Source organism: Entelurus aequoreus, linkage group LG27 (genome assembly GCF_033978785.1).
Source record: "Entelurus aequoreus isolate RoL-2023_Sb linkage group LG27, RoL_Eaeq_v1.1, whole genome shotgun sequence".
NCBI lineage: Eukaryota > Metazoa > Chordata > Actinopteri > Syngnathiformes > Syngnathidae > Entelurus > Entelurus aequoreus.
In genome coordinates this window covers 24,016,724-24,040,589 of record NC_084757.1, presented here as the reverse complement: position 1 = coordinate 24,040,589, position 23,866 = coordinate 24,016,724, and the positions used below count along the sequence as shown (strand labels likewise).

General features: G+C 37.5%; 1 protein-coding gene across 4 annotated transcripts in view; it reads left to right on the top strand.

The window, feature by feature from the left end:
- The window catches only part of ssbp4 (single stranded DNA binding protein 4), a 413,236-nt gene that overhangs the window by 152,882 nt on the left and 236,488 nt on the right, over positions 1–23,866 (top strand). For all 4 annotated transcript variants that reach the window (XM_062039061.1, XM_062039062.1, XM_062039060.1 and 1 more), the window contains one exon: positions 14,691–14,763. In XM_062039061.1, the coding sequence (XP_061895045.1) occupies positions 14,691–14,763 (73 nt within the window). The remainder of the gene's footprint in view (positions 1–14,690; positions 14,764–23,866) is intronic.

The window sequence follows — 23,866 nt, the reverse complement described above, 5'->3', positions numbered from 1 at the left end:
GCTGCAAGGGGTTCTGGGTATTTGTACTGTTGGGTTTATGTTGTGTTACGGTGCGGATGTTCTCTCGAAATGTTGTAGTAGAATTTCTGACCTTTTGACCAATATTTCTTGTCTTTTAAGAATGTCCGCTCATTTTCAATACTCTTGTATTTTTGTGCCATTGAATGGACCAGTTGTGGGACAAAAGTGAATATTAAGTCGTGCCAACCTGTCTATAGAATGTGTTGACTGTCTCAAGGATTCGAGTTGTTATGGAACAGATAGGAAAAGCAAAACAAGACATTGACGCATTTGATAAGGAACGATGACGCACAACAGACATATAAATGAATGGCAGAAGACCGGAACTCGGGAGTGATTTTGGCTTGTGTGTGTCTTGTGTGCTCTGGAGTACATTTTGTCTGTTTGCACGGACAACTTAATTCAACCTGCACTTCTGATAATGGGTAAATAAATTTGTTGTACTAAACTACTTTTGTTGCCTGCTTAAGCTTCGGACAATCCACTACAATGTGTTTGTCATTCTTGTTTGCACTGCAAAAACTGAAATCTAAGTAAGATTAAATATCTCAAATAAGGGTGATATTTGCTTATTTTCTGTCTGATAAGATAATTCTTCTCACTAAGCAGATTTTATGTTAGAGTGTTTTACTTGTTTTAAGGGTTTCGGTCCTAAATGATCTCAGTAAGATATTATAGCTTGTTGCTGAGATTTTATGACCTATATTGAGTGAAACATGCTTGAAACTAGAATATCAAGTGTTGCAGAGCTGTGTCATCAACACTCACAAGTATAAAACTACTTTTTTAAAGTGATAATTTCTTATTTAAAGCAAGGGGAAAAAAATCATGATTTTGACACAATTGTGTCTCATAATTAAAACGGATGACAGCCAAATGGACTTTGCTGTTTTATTTTCAATGAAACAATATAAAATACGTACTCATATCATAGTACAGTTGGCACAGTACAGTAAACTGACAGTTAATATTTAAACACTTAACATTTGACATTTCAAACAATTTGAACAGAAATAGTTCATGCTCATTCAGATAAATTTCTCAAAATTACAATTAAAACAATTTTGGCCGGGGGCAGGGCTGTGTATATGCGCACTAATTGAACGAGCACGCAATTGGCGTGATGATGTCATGTTATCGATGGAAAAATGCATTTTTAGACAATATGATTTGCCTGAGCGGATAGTAGACCCCGAGAGTAACAAGCGGTTGCCTTGTTGCCTTTCCATTAAGAACAATAAACTAGTTTTTAGTATAAGTTTGCTGGTTTCATGAAATGTAATGCAGAGCGCATATCATTATGTCAAGATAATGGCACTTGCATTTACTTAATTTAAGAATATTTTGTAACATATTGAGCAAAAAGGTCTCTTTTTTTTTTTCCTACCAAGAAAAGTGCACTTGTTTTTAGTGAGAATATACTTATTTTAAGGTATTTTTGGGGTTCATTGAGGTTAGCTAATTTTTCTTGTTTACCAGCCGAATTTTCTTGTTCTATTGGCAGATATTGCTTAGTTCAAATAAAATACCCCTCATTTTTGTCTTTTTTTTTTCTTGTTTTTGAACACTGACTTTTTGCAGTGTGGTGTGGGTTCACAGTGTGGCGCATATTTGTAACAATGTTAAAGTTGTTTATACGTCCACCCTCAGTGTGACCTGTATGGCTGGTGATCAAGTATGCCTTGCATTCACATGGGTGAGTGTAAAAGCCGCATATTTAATGTGACTGGGCCGGCACGCTGTTTGTACGGAGGAAAAGCGGACGTGACGACAGTTTGTGGAGGGCGTTAAAGGCAGTGGCTGTAAGGCACGCCTCCAATATTGTTGTCTGGGTGGAAATCGGGAGAAATTCGGGAGAATGGGTGCCCCGGGAGATTTTCGGGAGGGGTACTGAAATTCGGGAGTCTCCCGGGAAAATCGGGAGGGTTGACTCTGGAGCGACTTATGTGTGGAATTATTAACACATTACCGTAAAATATCAACTAATATTATTTTTCTCATTCACGTAAGAGACTAAGCGTATATCAGCAATCGTCACACGTCAAACCAATAAAAATTTGGCGGGGGTGGGTCATGGCAGAAGTGCATTGTGGGAAAAAAAAGATGCTACCTGCTACTACTTCCGTACATATGAAAATTAATAATTTCAACATTGGCGGTAACTTATACAAACTGAGAAGGGCTGAACAAAAATGGCACAGAAAAGGAAATCATATACTGCAGATTACAAGCTAGAAGTAGTGAAATATGCAGCAGAAAACGGCAATCGAGCAGCAGAAAGAAAGTTTGGATTATCAAATAAATGTCCCCAAAAACTGCGACTTATACTCTAGTGCAGGGGTCTCCGACACGCAGTGAGCAGTGCATCAGTGGACAATTTTGACCCGCATTTTATGTCAAAGCATAATCATTTTGCTAATGTACCAATGAGTGCTTTAAGTACAACGTGCAAATGTAAGGTACTTTTTAAAAACCTTTTATTTTGTTGCGCACATCAATTTTTTGTGAAGGCTTGAAGTTGCACGGCTGTTCTTTAAGAGTGCTTAAAGGCTGCAATGTTTTCAGTGAGACGACTTGAGGCTGTTTTACAAATACAAAAAAGTAATCAGTCTGGAGCCGCAAAAAATGAAAGACTTACATAAGTGTTACTATGATGGCAACACATGATGTAAGTGGCTAATTAGCTATATTAGCCTACTATCAAAATGACTTTAAAAGTCTTATATAAGTGTTGTAATGAGGACAACACATGATGAAAGTGTCTATATTAGCTATATTAGCCTACTATCAAAATGACTTTAAAAGTCTTATATAAGTGTTGTAATGAGGACAACACATGATGAAAGTGTCTATATTAGCTATATTAGCATACTATCAAAATGACTTTAAAAGTCTTACATAAGTGTTGTAATGAGGACAACACATGATGAAAGTGTCTATATTAGCTATATTAGCCTACTATCAAAATGACTTTAAAAGTCTTATATAAGTGTTGTGATGAAGACAACACATGATGAAAGTGTCTATATTAGCTATATTAGCCTACTATCAAAATGACTTTAAAAGTCTTATATAAGTGTTATAATGAAGACAACACATCATGAAAGTGTCTATATTAGCTATATTAGCCCACTATCAAAATGACTTTAAAAGTCTTATATAAGTGTTGTAATGAGGACAACACATGATGAAAGTGTCTATATTAGCTATATTAGCCTACTATCAAAATGACTTTAAAAGTCTTATATAAGTGTTGTAATGAGGACAACACATGATGAAAGTGTCTATATTAGCTATATTAGCCTACTATCAAAATGACTAAAAGTCTTATATAGGTGTTGTAATGAGGACAACACATGATGAAAGTGTCTATATTAGCTATATTAGCCTACTATCAAAATGACTTTAAAAGTCTTATATAAGTGTTATAATGAAGACAACACATGATGAAAGTGTCTATATTAGCTATATTAGCCTACTATCAAAATGACTTTAAGTCTTATATAAGTGTTATAATGAAGACAACACATGATGAAAGTGTCTATATTAGCCTACTATCAAAATGACTTTAAAAGTCTTATATAAGTGTTGTAATGAGGACAACACATGATGAAAGTGTCTATATTAGCTATATTAGCCTACTATCAAAATGACTAAAAGTCTTATATAAGTGTTGTAATGAGGACAACACATGATGAAAGTGTCTATATTAGCTATATTAGCCTACTATCAAAATGACTTTAAAAGTCTTATATAAGTGTTATAATGAAGACAACACATGATGAAAGTGTCTATATTAGCTATATTAGCCTACTATCAAAATGACTTTAAAAGTCTTATATAAGTGTTATAATGAAGACAACACATGATGAAAGTGTCTATATTAGCTATATTAGCCTACTATCAAAATGACTTTAAAAGTCTTATATAAGTGTTGTAATGAGGACAACACATGATGAAAGTGTCTATATTAGCTATATTAGCCTACTATCAAAATGACTATGTGTCGCAGGCTGACGCAAATCTTCGTTGACAGAAATGTTGAAATGTAATATTTATTCTACACATTTTTACAACATTGGAAAACATTAGTAAAACTTCTCAGAGGGTGTGATAACTCCTGGAAATGACGGAAAGAAGAAAAACACTGAGAATTGTGGGTAGGTAGCTAAGTAGGTAGGAAGGTAGAAAGGTAGGTAGTTAGTAAGTTAGGTAGGTAATTATGTATGTAGGTGGGTAGGTCAGTAAGTAAGTATGTTTAGGTAGGTATGTAAGTAGATAGGTAGGTAGGTAAGTCGGTAGGTTAGCAAGTATGTATAGGTATGTATGTAAATAGGTAGGTGGGTAAATATGTATATAAGTATGTAAGTATGTCTTACATATGTCTTAGAATGGCCAAAGGTATAAGTGTGTGTCCCCAAGTTAAAGGAAGTGGCAGTCTGTCTTCTTGTAATGGATTTACTTCAATCTTTGCAAGCTGGGTAACGTTTGCTGTGGTCTGGAACAACATGGCGAACAAACAACTATCAGAAATGCAGCCAATATTACAGATAATGTGTCATGAAACACGGACATCCATCCATTTTCTACCGCTTGTCCCTTTCGGAGGGGTGCCTGGAGCCTATCTCAGCTGCATTCGGGAGGAAGGCGGTGTACACCCTGGACAAGTCGCCACCTCATCACAGGGCCAACACAGATAGACAGACTACATTCACACTCACATTCACACATTAGGGCCAATTTAGTGTTGCCAGTCAACAAAATAAACTAAATACACAGAGGACATAAGTAAATGAAATTAAATGAGCTCAAATATACCTACAAACGAGGCATAATGATGCAATATGTACACACGGCTAGCCTATGTTAGCCTCGATTAGCTTGCAGTCATGCAGTGACCAAATATGCCTGATTACCACTCCACGCAAGTCAATAATAATAATAATAATAATACATTTTATTTATAAGGCGCCTTTCTGGGCCCTCAAGGACACCGTACAAAATCAAAACAATACAATCTAATTGGATAAAAACAACAATAATAACAACAACAATGATAGAGAAGATAAGTGGTCAGGAATAGGTGTGTTTTGAGCCTTGATTTGAAGAGGGATATTAGTCTAAGTTACGAAGGTCTGGTGGCAAAGAGTTCCAAAGATGTGGGGCAGAGCGGCTGAAAGGTCGGACACCCATGGTGGACAGTTTAAATAAAGGGACAGTGAGATGGATGGATGAAGAGGATCTTAGGGAACGTGAGGGCGTGGCGACATGGATCAGGTCAGAGAGATAAGATGGAGAGAGGTTATGGATGGCTTTGAAAGTGAGGAGAATTATTTGAAAGTGGTTACGATGTTTGATGGGTAGCCAGTGGAGTTGCTGCAGAACAGGGGTGATGTGCTGGATTGAAGGGGTTCTGGTGTTATATTATTAATAACATCAACAAAGCTCACCTTTGTGCATTCACGCACAGCATAAAACGTTTGGTGGACAAAATGAGACAAAGGAGGAGTGGCATAAAACACGTCTTACTGCGGCAGCGTCGGAGAAAGTTGTACATGTAAACCAGGGGTGTCCAAACTTTTTCCACTGAGGGCCGCACACGGAAAAATTAAAGCATGAGGGGGCCTCTTTGAAATTTTTCATTTTGAAACCATAACAAAATAAATGGATTTTTTGTTTTGTTTTTACCTTTAGGGCTCCCGGGGACCATAAGTCTCCGTCATTAACATGTTAAAAATAAGTCAAATTATTATTTAAATTTTTAATGTAACGCTTACAGTAAATCTCTATATCAACTTTAGGTTGATATAAAGTTAAGAAATAAAAAAGGTTTTATGCCTTTTCTGTCAGACAACTTTGTTTTTCATAGTAAAACTGAAATATGCAGTATTTCCCCCACAGCCCAAAACATTCAGAAAGCAATGTTTGATGTGAAGTAATTGGATTCCTCAAAAGATCAATAATGCAGGACACCATTGATTTAAATGTATTATTATTTCTGAGTAATCACAGTGAAAAGATAAATAAAATCCCACTAAATATCTTTGGGATCTAAAAGGTCCCCCACTCATAAAGTGATACATTTTTATTATTATTTGTTTTACTTTCAACACTTAAGTTACGAGATCAACCTCAGATATATCTGTCAATTTTACGTTTGAACTATTTTTTTGGTTGTTTTATGCTCTTTTGTCAAAGAAAACATTGTTTTTATACCGCAACCAAATATGCAATATTTTCCACAAAAACATTTTAAAGTGAAATATTTGAAGTAATTGGAGCCTTGAATAGGCCAATAATTCATTATAACATTCATTTCTGAAAAACATTTTTTTTGGGAGCAATAGCAAAAAAAGAAAAATAAAGAAAAAAGAAAAAAAAACAGCTTGCATGGCAGCTTTGTATCAACATTGCAACTTTCTTTTGTGAGATTTCACCTCATTCCACTTTTTAAAATTATTTAAAAATGTTTTCAATAGCATTTCCAGAATGTGTGGCGGGCCGGTAAACAATTAGCTGCGGGCCGCAAATGGCCCCCGGGCCGCACTTTGGACACCCCTGATGTCAACAAACTGCTGAGTCACAGTCCACACAATGGTGAGTTCAAGGGGCCGCTGAAATTAGTAGGAAAAAACGGCGCTGGCCAAATACTCTCATCAGTGAAGCATAAACATATTAAACAGTGGGCTTTATAACAATTAAGAAGGTTTGTGTCGTGTTTGTCTTCCTACAGAAACCATATTACAACAAAAAACACATTTTTGACCGCATATTTTTTCCATTTCCATACATTTTTGAAAAAGCTCCTTGGAGCCACGAGGGCGCCGCTAAAGAGCCGCATGTTAAAGGCCTACTGAAAGCCACTACTACCGACCACGCAGTCTGATAGTTTATATATCAATGATGAAATCTTAACATTGCAACACATGCCAATACGGCCGGGTTAACTTATGAAGTGCAATTTTAAATTTCCCGGGAAACTTCCGCTTGAAAACGTCTATGTATGATGACGTATGCGCATGACGTCACGACGGCAACGGAAGTATTCGGACCCAATGTGTCACCATACAAACTGCTCTGTTTTCATCGAACAATTCCACAGTATTCTGGACATCTGTGTTGGTGAATCTTTTGCAATTTGTTTAATGGACAATGGAGACTGCAAATAAGAAAGTTGTAGGTGCGATCGCTGTATTAGCGGGGGACTACAGCAACACAACCAGGAGGTTGTGTTGTGTTTGAGCTGGATAGCAGATACCGTGAGTACAGCTTTGGCTTCCAAACATTTGATCGCTTGCCCGTACGTGCATGTCGCTATGTGCATGTCACGTACGTAACTTTGGGGAAAAATATGTTTCTTGCCGACTCTGATGGCAGCCGGGGTGTCGTCGAAAGCTACAACGCCCGCCGCCGCTCCGTAGCTAAGTTAGCTTCAATTGTTAAGCTTCGCCAAGCTGGAAATTATTAACCGTGTGTTTACATGTTCATGGTTTAATAGTATTGTTGATCTTCTGTCTATCCTTCCAGTCAGGGTTTTTTAAAATTTTGTTTCTATCTGTATTTGAGCCCGATGCTATCACGTTAGCTCCGTAGCTAAGTGCGTCAACGATGTATTGTCGTGGAGATAAAAGTCACTGTGAATGTCCATTTCGCGTTTTCGACTCTCATTTTCAAGAGGATATAGTATCCGAGGTGGTTTAAAATACAAATCCATGATCCACAATAGAAAAAGGAGAAAGTGTGGAATCCAATGAACCCTTGTACCTAAGTTACGGTCAGAGCGAAAAAAGATACACCCTGCACTACGCTCTAGTCCTTCACTCTAACGTTCCTCATCCACAAATCTTTCATCCTCGCTCAAATAAATGGGGTAATCGTCGCTTTCTCGGACCGAATCTCTCTCGCTCCATTGTAAACAATGGGGAATTGTGAGGAATCCTTCCTCCTGTGACGTCACGCTACTTCCGGTATAGGCAAGGCTTTCTTTTATCAGCGACCAAAAGTTGTGAACTTTATTGTCATTGTTCTCTACTAAATCCTTTCAGCAAAAATATGGCAATATCGCGAAATGATCAAGTATGACACATAGAATGGATCTGCTATTCCCGTTTAAATAAAAATATTTCATTTCAGTAGGCCTTTAATAACATCAACAAAGCTCACCTTTGTGCATTCATGCACAGCATAAAACGTTTGGTGGACAAAATGAGACAAAGGAGAAGTGGCATAAAACACGTCTTACTGCGGCAGCGTCGGAGAAAGTTGTACATGTAAACAAACTGTTGAGTCACAGTCCACACAATGGTGAGTTCAAGGGGCCGCTGAAATTAGTAGGACAAAACGGCGCTGGCCATTTACTGTCATCAGTGAAGCATAAACATATTAAACAGTGGGCTTTATAACAATTAGGAAGGTTTGTGTCGTATTTGTCTTCCTACAGAAACCATATTACAACCAAAAACATATTTTTGACCGCATATTTTTTCCATTTCCATAAATTTTTGAAAAGGCTCCATGGAGCCACCAGGGCGCCGCTAAAGAGCCGCATGTGGCTCTAGAGCCGCGGGTTAAGGTCACAAGTGGTCCAATACTCCTCCTGTGGATGTGTGACTTCACACCTCTCAGTCATGTACCAAGCCCACTCCAGTTGTGTGCCAGCATGCAAGTCCATCTTTACAAAGCCACCACAGACTATATACTGTAGGTCTTTTTCCCCGAGCACTTGACTCCGCTCTTCATGGCCCTCTCACGTTGTTGTTGCCTCTGTGCCTGAACAGCAGCGCTCCAGACTCCGCCGGGATGTGGCCGAGTGCCACGGATGCTCTTTAGCTCTGAGCTGGAGAGCTTTACAGCACACATTTACAAGCGGTCCTTTGTGTGTACGATCTTCGTACTGTCAAATCTTGTTTATGCCGGCGCCCTACCACTACTTTTTGTGCTCTTTTTAAAGATTGGACTATATTGATTGAGCATCTTTTTGCACGCACAACCAGGAATGTGCACCGATACCCGGACCCTGGGAATCGATACCAGGACTCAACGGAACCTATTTTCGGTACTGCTGTGTGTTTTCTAGTGTTGGTATCAGAAAATGATTTCGATACTTTTCGGTACTTTTCTAAATAACAGGGACCACAAAAAATTGCAATATTGGCTTTAATTTAACAACAAATCTTAGGGTAGATTAAACATCCATCCATCCATCCATTTTCTACCTCTTGTCCCTTTTTGGGGGTGCTGCGGCCCATCTCGGGCAGAAGGCGGGGTACACCCTGGACAAGTCGCCATCTCATCATGTTTCTTATTGCAACATCAGACATGCACACTGTGGCTACACCAGCAGCACACCTGTCCCAAACCTGACTAAATAACAAGTTCAATCTCCATCCATCCATCCATTTTCTACCGCTTGTCCCTTTCGGGGTCGCGAGGGGGTGCTGGAGCCTATCTCAGCTGCATTCGGGCGGAAGGCGGGGTACACCCTGGACAAGTCCCCACCTCATCGCAAGGCCAACACAGATAGACAGACAACATTCTCTTATTACTATAATCAAATGACAGCAGTCATTTCCATGAGATGATTTTCTAATATAAGTGTTTCGGCCCACTTACAATGACAATAACAAAAAATATTGTTTTTCATGAACTGTGTACTTGTATTGTTTGTCTGGGTGGAGGTCCTGCTTTGGAAATAAATTGTACCCCTTTCAGACATTGCATTTAGTTCCCATTAAAACATTCACATGTTGCACAATATTGTAAGCAGGGGATCATGTGTACATTCCTGCAACTTCCTGTTTGTAAAAAATATATTTTTATTAGTATTTATTAACAGCATTTCATGATTAATATTTATAAATGAAGATTCCTAATAAATGACACTAGAATAAGCACACATTTGATTGGTAAATCATAGTGTAACGACCTGGAATGACCATTTATGTGTGGTGTTGGAGTTGTCCGACTTTTTGTGTGGCTGTAAACGCATCACTAGCTAAGTGCCTTATGTGCATGTGCTGGCACAAGTGAGAAAGAGCGAGCGGCTGCTGTTGATATAACAAAGTTGCTTTTGGTCTGGTTTGTACTGCAGAAAATGACCAGTTTTGCTAGATATCATTTTTTATACTAATGTTTTGGTGATGTGTTTATGGCCGACAATAAAGAGTTTATTCAGTAAAGTGATCGATGGAATTCATGTCCTCAAAGCGTCTCCACAGACGTTACAATATTTGAACAATGATGACGAAAACTGTTTTCTCTGTCGTGTACGTGTCGTGTCGAAAATTGTTATGCGCTTATTTTTTTTTATTAGATTTTGTGCGTAGCATAGATTTGTCGTGCGCAGAGGACGCTTGAGCAGTGCAAAATTGCACAGGCACGCACCTTAGAGGGAACGTTGCCAAAGACTATAAAAATGGGACCCCTTACCTCCCTTGCTTGGCACTCGGCATCAAGGGTTGGAATTGGGGGTTAAATCACCAGAAAATGATTCCCGGGCGCGGCCTCCGCTGCTGCTCACTGCTCCCCTCACCTCCCAGGGGGTGAGGGTGATGAGTCAAATGCAGAGGATAATCTCACCACAACTAGTGTGTACTGTTAATATCTGCTTACTTTCTCTTTTAACATGTTCTATCTACACTTCTGTTAAAATGTAATAATCACTTACTCTTCTGTTGTTTGGATACTTTACATTAGTTTGGGATGATACCACAAATGTGGGTATCAATCCCATACCAGGTAGTTACAGGATCATACATTGGTCATATTCAAAGTCCTGGGACATATTTCCTGTGTTTATAAACACAATATACATTTTAAAAAAACGAAAGAAAATGTGATGCTAAAAAATATTGATGTAATAACAGTAGTATCGACTAGATACGCTCCTGTACTTGGTATCATTACAGTGGATGTTAGGTGTAGATCCACCAATGGCGTTTGTTTACATTGTGACGCCGGTGAGCTACGGTGTGTAGTGAAGCATCCTTAGCTATTCCTCGTCCTGCAAGGGGGTGAAAGTGGGGGTCGGACCGGTACTTTTTAGAGACGATATAGTACCGAATATGATTCATTAGTATTGCGGTACTATACTAATACCGGTATACCGTACAACCCTAGTGTGTTAGTAAATGTTAATTTGATTGATAATAAAATCATTACTTCAGTTTAACATTTAACAGTGATCTGATTATGATAAATGTGCTGTCCAATTGTTATATATTCAATTCCTACCCTTCTGAGTCCCATTTGCAAGTATTATATAGTAGACTTTGCATGCAGTTGCAATTCCAAGACGCTAGATGGCAGTAGTGTACAGGCTACGGCAGAGCTCTAGCTACGGTGTGTTGCCTAGTTAGAGTAGTCTTTGCCAATAAGTTGGATCTAGTATTTTGTTGCACCCTACAAAACGTTTTATTGTGCTGCTGACTTTTTGAAAGAAACTTTCATTTGTCAGGACTACGGAAGCTCATGGGGGGCCAAAAAAATATGCCAGAGCATGACAAGAAAAACTTAGATTTTTCATTTTTTAAATCGTCTACAATAAAAACCCTGAACCTCTTGCCATCCAAATCACTGCCGTTGTGTCCTTGGGCAGGACACTTCACCCTTGCCCCCAGTGCCGCTCACACTGGTGAATGAATGATGAATGATGGGTGGTGGTCGGAGGGGCCGTAGGCGCAAACTGGCAGCCACGCTTCCGTCAGTCTACCCCAGGGCAGCTGTGGCTACAAATGTAGCTTACCACCACCAGGTGTGAATGTGGAGTGAATGAATGATGGGTTCCCACGTATCTGTGAAACGCTTGAGTGTCTAGAAAAGGGGTATATAAATCTAATCCATTATTGTGTGAATGCTTCAAAATTAATGTATTTATTATTCAACTTCTTCTTCTTCTCCAGATTTTGGCTCGCTCTACCTTCCACATTTTTCACCCGATTCAAACTGTTTCAGCTTCAAACTGTTCAGCCTATTTGGGAATCGCGAGCTTTCCCCTGACAAATTCCAAAAATTCCCAGATTTCCCAGACTTCCAGGTTTTCCGGGATATTTTTCCCCATTCAAAATGAATTGGCCATTTTTTTTCAAACTTCCACCATTCCCGCATTTTTAAACCTATTCAAACCATCCCACCTTCAACACATTCCACCACCGTGGACATTCAAACTATCATTTTTCCAAGTTAAAAAAAATTCCAGAATTTTCCAGAATTCCTGCTTTTCCAAAGCCCTATTTCCACCCTTTTTTCTGGCGACTACTCCTTCCACATTTTTCATCGCATTTCAACAGTTCCACCGTCAAAACATTCCTCTTAATCAGGACAAAAAACAAAGTTGTTTTTTGAACTGGAAAAATTCTCGATTTTCCAGGAATTTTGTAATACCATTTCTCAATTCAACATGTTACTACTTCAACATTTCTTGACCGATTTGAGAAATTACAACACTGACCATTTCAACTCATTCAGACCATTCAAGTTGTGTACCATTTTCAAAAATATTCCCGCTTTTCCCAAAATTCCCAATTTTTTGGAAAATTCCCAATTTTTTGGAAAATTCCCAATTTTTTGGAAAATTCCCAATTTTTTGGAAAATTCCCAATTTTTTGGGAAATTCCCATTGAAATCAAAGGGACGTTCTTCAAAGTTCCACAACTCCCACATTTTTCATCTGATTCAAACTGTTCCAACTTCAAAATATTCAGCCGGTTTGGGAATTGTGTGCTCTACTTCAACAATTCTAAAACAAATTCCCGGATTTCCCATAATTCCTTTTTTTTTTTGCATTTTCCTCTTTCAACATGAATTGGCCATTTATTCTAACTTCCACAATTCCCACATTCTTCAAACCATTCCACCTTTAACACATTACACCTTTCTGGAAATTCAAACTACCCCTTTTCCAAGTTAAAAAAAATTCCCAATTTTCCCCAAATTCCCTAATACCATTTACTACTTCAACATTTCTTGCCCGATTTAAACAATTCCAACACCAACCAATTCAGCTCATTCAGGACATTCAAGCTCCTAATCATTTTTTTTTTAAATCCTGCTTTCCCCAAAATTCCCACATTTCCAGGAAGTTCCCATTGATATTAATGGTAAATTTTTCCAAGTTGCACAATTCCCACATTTTTCAAGCTATTCAAACCATTCCAACATTAACACATTCCACTCATCCTGGACATTCAAACTAACACTTTCCCAAGTTCCAAACCAAATTACGGTTTTCCTGGAAATTTTAACTCTTCAACATTCAAACCATTCCAATGTTCAAACCACTTCAGCGTTTAAATTATTTCAACATTTAAACCATTTCTACATTCATCCTACATTCCATTTAGCATTTCAGTTCAGCGTCAACTCTTCAACATTCAAACCATTCCAACATTCAAACTATTCTTACATTCATACTACATTCTGTCAGCATTTCACTTCAACTTCAGCATTGGAGCATTCACACACAATTCCTTCAGGAATTGCCTCTTCTAGTTATTCAACTTCTTCTTCTTCTCGAGAATTTGGCGCGCTCTACCTTCCACATTTTTCACCCGATTCAAACTGTTCCAACTTCAAACTGTTCCCAGATTTCCCAGAATTCCAGGTTTTCCGGGACATTTTTCCCCATTCAAAATGAATTGGCCATTTTTCAAACTTCCACCATTCCCACATTTTTAAACCTATTCAAACAATTCCACCGTCAACACATTCCACCATCCAGGACATTCAAACTACCCCATTTTCCAAGTTAAAAAAAATTCCCAAATCTCCCGAAATTCCCTAATACCATTTACTATTTCAAAATGTTTTGCCCGATTTAAATAATTCCAACACCAAAAGTCCTGAATTAAACGTGTGGACAATGCTGAAGAAACAAGTCCATGTTAGAAAACAAACACATTTACCTGAACTGCACCAATTTTGTCAAGAGGAGTGGTCAAAAATTCAACCAGAAGCTTGTGGATGGCTACCAAAAGCGCCTTATTGCAGTGAAACTTGCCAAGGGACATGTAACCAAATATTAACATTGCTGTATGTATACTTTTGACCCAGCAGATTTGCTCACATTATCAGTAGACCCATAATAAATTCATAAAAGAACCAAACTTCATGAATGTTTTTTGTGACCAACAAGTGTGTGCTCCAATCACTCTATCACAAAAAAATAAGAGTTGTAGAAATGATTGGAAACTCAAAACAGCCATGACATCATGTTCTTTACAAGTGTATGTAAACTTTTGACCACGACTGTATTTACTCATCGTTCAGTTTCTTTACACCTCTATGTATTTCCTAATGTTATCTAATTAAGGTACTGTGAAACATTATACAATGTTTCTGTCAATTTGTAGTACTTTATTGATTTCTTCTTCTTCAAATACTGAACAAGGTAAACTCTATGAAGCCAAACTATCACAGCTTCCTGTCCCTATTATTAGAAAATGCTAACATGTGGACTTGTTCAACACAGGAAGCGAACAAACTATCAGTAATTGCTGAAATATGTTAGAAGGGTGAGGATTAAAAAAAAAAAGCTCTGTTTCTTCCTTCTCCTTTTCGGACATGTTGAATTGTGCGAGTGACGTATTTACCTTTTAACTTGTTCAAAATAAACAAAACATTTTGCCGGTAAACTTACATGTTTTTTGTTTTTTTGTGTCTTTCTGTTGCAGGTTAGCTTTATACGTGTATGAGTATTTGCTGCATGTCGGCGCACAGAAATCAGCACAGACCTTCCTGTCAGAGGTAAGACATCACTTTGCACATCCTGCAGAAAGTCCCAAAACAGTTTGTACACAACCAAGCCGACGGTGTTCTCTTGACTCCTTGTTAATTTGCCATATTGTAAACATGGCGTCGGTTCAGCTCCTTGATATGATTACCCGCCCTTCATTATTAGTCCTAATTTGTAATAAACGCTGCGTAATGAGATCACTTTTGACACGTTGTAAGCAGGCGTTGTTGCTCGCTTTGTGCTATGACATTTAAGACGCTAAGCCAGCAACCCCCCCCAAGTGAAATGGAATGTGCGCTATTTGAAACCATTCCAAGCAAAAGTAACCGTTTGTCTGCCAGACTTATTAGACTCCTATTAGATTGAAATCCTATAAAGTGTTGCATCCTCTGCTTTAATGGACGTTCTTCTGGCTAATGGTTCCTCAGCAACTTTTTGAACTGTGTATTTTTACAAAATGCTATTTATATCATGGTTTACTCACTGACGTATTTCCCCTACTGCCTTAATTTACCTGCATTTAATTACCGTATTTTTCGGACTATAAGTCACAGTTTTTTACATAGTTTGGCCGGGGGTGCGATTTATACTCGGGAGCGAATTATGTGTGAAATTATTAACACATTACCGTAAAATATCAAATATTATTATTTAGCTCATTCACGTAAGAGACTAGACGTATAAGATTTCATGGGATTTAGCGATTAGGAGTGACAGATTGTTTGGTAGACGTATAGCATGTTCTATATGTTATAGTTATTTGAATGACTCTTACCATAATATGTTACGTTAACATACCAGGCACATTCTCAGTTGGTTATTTATGCCTCATATAACGTACACTTATTCAGCCTGTTCTTTATTTATTTTAAATTGCCTTTCAAATGTCAATTTTTGGTGTTGGGTTTTATCAAATTAATTTCCCCAAAAAATGCGACTTATACTCCAGTGCGACTTATATACCATATATTACCAAATGGTAGCCCGGGCGTTTATTTCACAAAATCGATTTTGGAGACAGGCGTTTAAAAGAAGCAGGCGGTTATTTGCACAAGGCTTTTATTTATTTTTGCACCAGCCTGCACCAGGCTATTATTTGGTTACAATAGTTACTGTCCAGTATTTTTTTTTCGTACAAAAAACTTTAAATGTAAAAGCTATTGTAAACATACAAACAAAAAAACAAGAGATCAACATGAGGTAGGCTATCAAAAGACAAGAGATCAACAAGTCCTCAACATGGCAGTAGTGCATCAATTGTCAAATAGAATACCAATACTAAAAATAAATAAACTTTTTAAATAAAGCAGCCTACCGGGAAAAATACAATTATGGTACCAAGTATTCAAGTATAAAACCCACCATCAAAACAGAACAATAATACTGTCACTTAAATAAAATAAAGGCTACAGTACTCCGTTTTAAATAAAGCAGCATACAGGAAATACAATTATGGTACCAAGTACTCTATAAAACCATCAAAACAATAATACTGCAGCAAACGCAACCCCAGTAGCATTTTAATCTAAATTATGCAAATAACAGTCCATGGGCGGCTATTTGGACATAGGCGGTTATTAGGAAGAGGCGGTTAATTCACAAAATGGTGTCCGACCCCGGGCGGCTATTAGGACATGGGCGGTTATTTGCCCAAGGGCGTTTATTTGATAATATACGGTATGTTTTTTTCCTTCTTTATTATGCATTTTCAGCCTGTGCGATTTATACTCCGGAGCGACTTATACTCCGAAAAATACGGTATCTAGTGACCTCATGCAGGTAGAAAGTACCACATAAGTGAGTACGACCCTCCCGTATATGCGACTATTTAGATTGCAGTATATCTTACCAAGGAACAATACCATTGCTGGGTTGCAATCACGTGACCAATAGCAGTGTTTTTCAACCCCTGGATACAGTCTGGTGTGCCGTGGGAGATTATGTAATTTCACGTATTTGGGTTAAAAATATTTTTTGCAAACCAGTAATTATAGTCCGCAAATAATGTGTTGTTGTTGAGTGGTCGGTGCTGTCTAGAGTTACCGTGTAATACTCTTCCATATCAGTAGGTGGCAGCCGGTAGCTAATCGCTTTGTAGATGTCGGAAACAGCGGGAGGCAGTGTGCAGGTAAAAAGGTGTCCAATGCTTAAACCAAAAGGTGAGTGCCCCTAAGAAAAGGCATTGAAGCTTAGGGAAAGCTACGCAGAACAAAACTAAAACTGAACTGGCTACAAAGTAAACAAAAACAGAATGCTGGACGACAGCAAAGACTTACTGTGGAGCAAAGACGGCGTCCACATCGAACATCTGAACATGACATGACAATCAACAATGTGCCCACAAAGAAGGATAAAAACAACTGAAATATTCTTGATTGCTAAAACAAAGTAGATGCGGGAAGTATCGCTCAAAAGAAGACATGAAACTGCTGCAGGAAAATACCAAAAAAAGAGAAAAAGCCAATAAAATAGGAGCGCAAGACAAGAACTAAAACACTACACACAGGAAAACAGCAAAAAACTCAAAATAAGTGACGGCGTGATGTGACAGGTGGTGACAGTACACCTACTTTGAGACAAGAGCTATAGTGATGCATGCTTGGTTATGGTTTAAAGTCATATCCAACAATTGCGACAACGACTTTTTATTGTCAACTGAGTTTCGTTTTTAATGATGTCTGCTGGTGGTGTGCCTCCGCATTTTTTCAACGTCAAAAATGTGCCTTGGCTCAAAAAAGTTTGAAAAACACTGACCTAGAGGCACCTCCAGAGCAGAGCTGGACAAATATTTTGACTTGGGGGCCACATTGAGAGAAAAAAATGTGTCTGGGGGGCCAAGGTGTATACGTGTATAAACTATATATACACATTTAGCTGTAAAAATCTGCTGAGAGAATGCCAAGAGTGTGCAAAGCTGTAATCAGAGCAAAGGGTGGCTATTTTTAAAGAAACTAGAATATAAAACATGTTTTCCGTTATTTCACCTTTTTTTGTTAAGTACATAACTCCACATGTGTTCATTCATAGTTTTGATGCCTTCAGTGACAATCTACAATGTAAATAGTCATGAAAATAAAGAAAATGCATTGAATGAGGAGAAGGTGTGTCCAAACTTGTGGTCTGTACTGTATATATATATATATATATATATATATATATATATATATATATATATATATATATATATATATATATATATATATATATATATATATATATATATATATATATATATATATATATATTAGGGCTGCAACTAATGATTAATTTGATAATCGATTAATCTGTCGATTATTACTTCGATCAAATAATAATCGGATAAAAAATACAAACTACATTTCTATCCTTTCCAGTATTTTATTGAAAAAAACAGCATACTGGCACCATACTTATTTTGATTATTGTTTTTCAGCTGTTTGTACATGTTGCAGTTTATAAATAAAGGTTTATGAAAAAAAATTAAAAACAATTTAAATTAAAGAATTGCCTCTGCGCATGCGCATAGCATAGATCCAACGAATCGATGACTAAATTAATCGGCAACTATTTTTATAATCGATTTTAATCGATTTAATCGATTAGTTGTTATATATATATATATATATATATATATATATATATATATATATATATATATATATATATATATTAGGGCTGCAACAACTAATCGATTAAATCGATTAAAATCGAGTGTTTTATAATCGATTTTAATCGATTTAATCGATTAGTTGTTGCAGCCCTAATATATATATATATATATATATATATATATATATATATATATATATATATATATATATATATATATATATATATATATATTAGGGCTGCAACTAACGATTAATTTGATAATTGATTAATCTGTCGATTATTACTTCGATTAATCGATTAATAATCGAATAAAAGAGACAAACTACATGTCTATCCTTTCCAGTATTTTATTGAAAAAAACCCAGCATACTGGCACCATGTTGTGGACATTGGGGGTGCAGCATACACCAACAATAACACAGAAATGTAACTCATCAGAACTGAATCAGATATTGTACACGTTTCTGTTGTGAACAATAAAGGATTAATTTAGGGTGCCTCTGAATAATAGCATGAAATATTCCAGCACCTTCATAACGTTTAGTTATACTAAAGCGTCACTCAAATCTAAATATATTTATATAGCTTTATCAGCCCGGCTACATTGATCCATTATGAAACCAACCTGAGATATTTCTGTCCGTTACGTTTATTTCGAAATTGGTAACCGTGCGTTTTCTCTCTCAAAACGGAGTCAAATGTGCCGGAGACACATTATCAGCCCCGCGTTGCAACAAAGGCATAACTTTATCGTTACTCACAAAAAAGCTGAACTCATGAATGCTTGTTGCCACTATGGACTTAAAAAGTTACGTACTGTGAGTTGTTCCCTTCATCCATGGCTACAACATTTTTCTTCTTCAGGTGCTCCTGAAGCAATGTTGTACTTCCGTGCCATTTTGCAGGAAACGCTCTTCTTTGAAGTCTTTAAAGTGAAGTGTTCCCACACTTTTGACGACTTAGGTCGTACACTTTTCTCCATTGAAGCAATAACCTCAAGATGTTTCTCCGCTAAACTATCAATAGTGTTTTCCTGCGCCATTTTTCGAATTTTTCCACCAAAGGAGACGCCGTCGTCACGTGAGCTGCACATGACACATCATTGGCTAGCTTACGCCACCTCATGAGACGTAGCCTAACCGCCGCCCTGGCGCTGTTTTGTACTGTTTTTGTACTTATTTTGATTATTGTTTCTCAGCTGTTTGTAAATATTGCAGTTTATAAATAAAGGTTTATAAAACAAAAAACAACAAAAAAAATAACAAAACAAAACAAAAAAAAAAGCCTCCGCGCATAGCATAGTTCCAACGAATCGATGACTAAATTAATCGCCAACTATTTTGGCAATCGATTTTAATCGATTTAATCGATTAGTTGTTGCAGCCCTAATATATAAACATATATATATATATATATATATATATATATATATATATATATATATATATATATATATATATATATATATATATATATATATATGTGTATATGCACACAACATTATATTATTTAATATGTAAATGATAATTTCAAAATGGCTGCTGACGTATGCGGTAACATATTTCATAACATTTCTGGTTGTATTATTTTCTCAAAAACTGTTATTAATCTACTTGTTAATTGCTGCTAATATCTGGTTACTTTCTGTCATAACATGTTTAGAGCTACACTTCCGTTAAAATGTAATAAGCACGTATTCTTCTGTTGTTTGGATGCTTTACATTAGTTATGGGCGATACTACACAACTAATTAAAGGGGCCGTGTTGGTCATACAAATGCTGTTACTAAAGTCAAGATCATTTAATGATTAAATGTTTGATTACAATTATAATCAGATGATAACACAGGTTGGCGGTGTACCAATATCAATTCAATATTTAAATTATTTTGTACCATTGACTCTGATTTAGATTTTTTGTTTTTTCCCTTAAAGTCCTCCTGTGTCTAGGGCAGACCTGGGCAAATTAAGGCCCGGGAGCCACATGCTAAGCGTTTCAATCTGGACATTCCCAAATAATTATTTTAGATCTTTAAGATGGAAACTGTAGCTGCCATTATGATGTGCAGTGATGTTTTCAAATGAGCGTAAGTCTTGAACTATACTAAGTATTTCAATGGTTGGAATCTGCGCTTTTGCATGATATACTAGTTACTATGGTCATGTAAGTCACAGCAGCTCAGACGAGGCACCAAGCAGTGTGGGTGGGGAGCGTTTCCACAGAGTGTTTCCAGAGCGGCCAGCCTGAAATGCGGGTGTCAGGGACAGACGTGGAAAGAGATTTTTACAACAAAGTTCTAAAGCTTAGTGATATATCAGATTGTAGGTGTTTGTTTGTTTCCTCTTCACATTCATATTACGCTGTGTTTGTTGCGTTTCGCTTGATTGTAAAATATGTTGTCAATATTCAGTGTTTTATCGTTCATAGTTAGTATTGTAAATCCCACATTATTTATTTTCATGTACATTCTGGGTGTCTCATTCAGTAAAAAAAAACTTAAAGTTCCATTCCGTCTGTCATAACGTTTTTAGCTTTCAATCTGACATTATTGTGAGGTTTTGTACTAGTGTTCCTAAAAATAGATACACTGGCCCCCAGACACATTTTTTTCTCAAAATTTTGGCCCCCGAGTCAAAATAATTGCGTTTAAACAATAAAAATGTGATAATAAAAAATATTGCTTTAATCACTGCAATATTGACCATATGCTGATACTTTACTTGGCATAGTGACTGTTAATATTTGCATTGTTTACATGAAAGACCTCTAGAATAGCGGTTAACGAATGGCTTATTGTATCCTCCTATGGTGTGTCATGTAAATAGGTTACACTTGTATAGCACTTTTCTACCTTCAAGGTACTCAAATCGCTTTGACACTATTTTCACATTCCCCATTCACACACACGCTGTTCAAAGACACAACAGACATGGAAGACAGAGATCGAACCAGGAATCCTCAGGTTGCTGGCATGGCCGCTCTACCAACCAAGCCACGACGTCCAAGCATGTTTAGCTATTCCTCTTCTTCCAGTGATGATACTGTAGGGAACATATATTGGAGGCGAGGATTACTGAATTAGAAGTCGCTTTGCACTGTGGAGGGACGTTAGCTGAGGCTATGTCGCCCAACTCTACGCAGAACAATGAATGCGAAACGGCACCATCGAAGGAGTCGTGCAAAAAAACTACAACAAAGACCCACACCTTCAGGAACAAGCGGTAGCAAAAGTCATTGCTGTGAGTGTAGCTCCTTGCCTGCCTTCATATATTTCATTCCCTCTCTCCCACATGCACAGATGAGATGTTTAAAAATGATTATGGAACTCGCAGCTAGACTTGAAGGCACGTTCAGTTTCTCAGTGCTCGTCTAATGAGAGCACTATCACCTGGACTCTCAATGAACCTCACGTTTATCGTATGTGCACAGTATCAGCCTGATGTCGGACTAACATATGACAGAAGAAAGTCAGTGCATGTTCTTTTTTAGCAATCAAGCACTCACAATTCATTCAGAAAATATTGTTCAAAAGCAATGCCTTGAGAACCATATTGATTTCTTAGGTCAAACAGGCAAATTTCTCTGTATTTCGCTTGGAATTGCGCTCAAATAATAATAATAATAATAATAGATTTTATTTGTAAAAAGCCCTTTACATTGAGTAAACAACCTCAAAGTGCTACAGTGTATTAAAAAAATAAAAGAATAAAATTAAAATAAAAAGTAGAACTGCCAAATAGCTAAAATTAGTATGCATATACCTAAAAAAAAGCTTTTTTAAAAAGAAGGGTTTTTAAGCCTTTTTTAAAAGCATCCACAGTCTGTGGTGCCCTCAGGTGGTCAGGGAGAGCTTTCCACAGACTGGGAGCGGCGGAGCAGAAAGCCCGGTCTCCCATTGTTCGTAGCTTTGTCCTCAGTGGTTGGAGGAGGTTAGCCTGTCCGAATTCAATCCTGAGTGGAACAGGAAGCCAGTGAAGGGATTTGAGAGTTGGTGTGATATGGTCGTATTTCCGCACTCTCATCAGGATCCTAGCAGCACTATTCTGTATGTATTGCAGCTTCTGGATGTTCTTGCTGGGGATCCCGACAAGAAGTGCGTTGCAGTAGTCTAGCCTGGAGGAGACAATAATCTTCCATCTCTCAGGGACTACTACTTAAGTAGTTATTGCCTCACAATTTTTGTGTTACTTGAGAAAGCTTGGTCAACATTTTTGATGTTCACCACTTTTACCACTTGCACAACATTGAACGGTCGTCCTGCCTACGTTGGTATATCACAATGTTTTAATATACCGTATTTTCCGGACCATATGGTGCAGCGGATTATATATAAAAATATACTGGTCTATTTTGATCGTTTTTCATATATAAGACGCACCGGATTATAGGGCGCATTAAAGGAGTCATATTATTATGATTTTTTTCTAAAAGGAAAACACTTCCTTGTGGACTACATAACATGTAAAGGTGGTTCTTTGGTCAAAATGTTGCATAGATGATGTTTTACAGATCATCTTCAAGCCGTTTTCTGACAGTCGCTTCAGGATGCGCTGTTTTGTGGGCGGTCTTATTTACGTTGCTCACCTTCGATAGCGTCTTCTCCCCGTCATCTTTGTTGTAGCGGTGTAGCGTGCAAGAACGGGAGTGGAAGACATGTCAAAAGATGGAGCTAACTGTTTTAATGACATTCAGACTTTACTTAAATCAATAACAGAGCAGCATCTCCTCATCCGGAAAACAACAACAAGGCCCGTGAAAAACCTTCCGACCTTAAAGGCCTACTGAAATGATTTTTTTTTATTTAAACGGGAATAGCAGATCCATTCTATGTGTCATACTTGATCATTTCGCGATATTGCCATATTTTTGCTGAAAGGATTTAATAGAGAAAATCGACGATAAAGTTCGCAACTTTTGCTCGCTGATAAAAAAAAGCCTTGCCTGTACCGGAAGTAGCGTGACGTCACAGGAGCTAGGATTCCTCACAATTCCCCGTTGTTTACAATGGAGCGAGAGAGATTCGGACCGAGAAAGTAATGATTACCCCATTAATTTGAGCGAGGATGAAAGATTCGTAGATGAGGAACGTTACAGTGAATGACTTGAGAGGCAGTGATGGACGTATCTTTTTTCGCTCTGACCGTAACTTAGGTACAAGCTGGCTCATTGGATTCCACACTCTCCTTTTTTTATTGTGGATCACGGATTTGTATTTTAAACCACCTCGGATACTATATCCTCTTGAAAGTGAGAGTCGAGAACGCAAAATGGACATTCAGTGCCTTTTATCTCCACGACAATACATCGGCGAAATGCTTTAGCTACGAGCTAACGTGATAGCATCGTGCTTTAACTGCATATAGAAACAAAAAAATAAAGAATAGAAGGAAGGATAGATAGAAAATCAACAATACTATTAAACCGTGGACATGTAAATACACGGTTAATGCTTTCCAGGCTGGCGAAGGTTAACAATGCTGTGCTAACGACGCCATTGAAGCTAACTTAGCAACTTAGCAACGG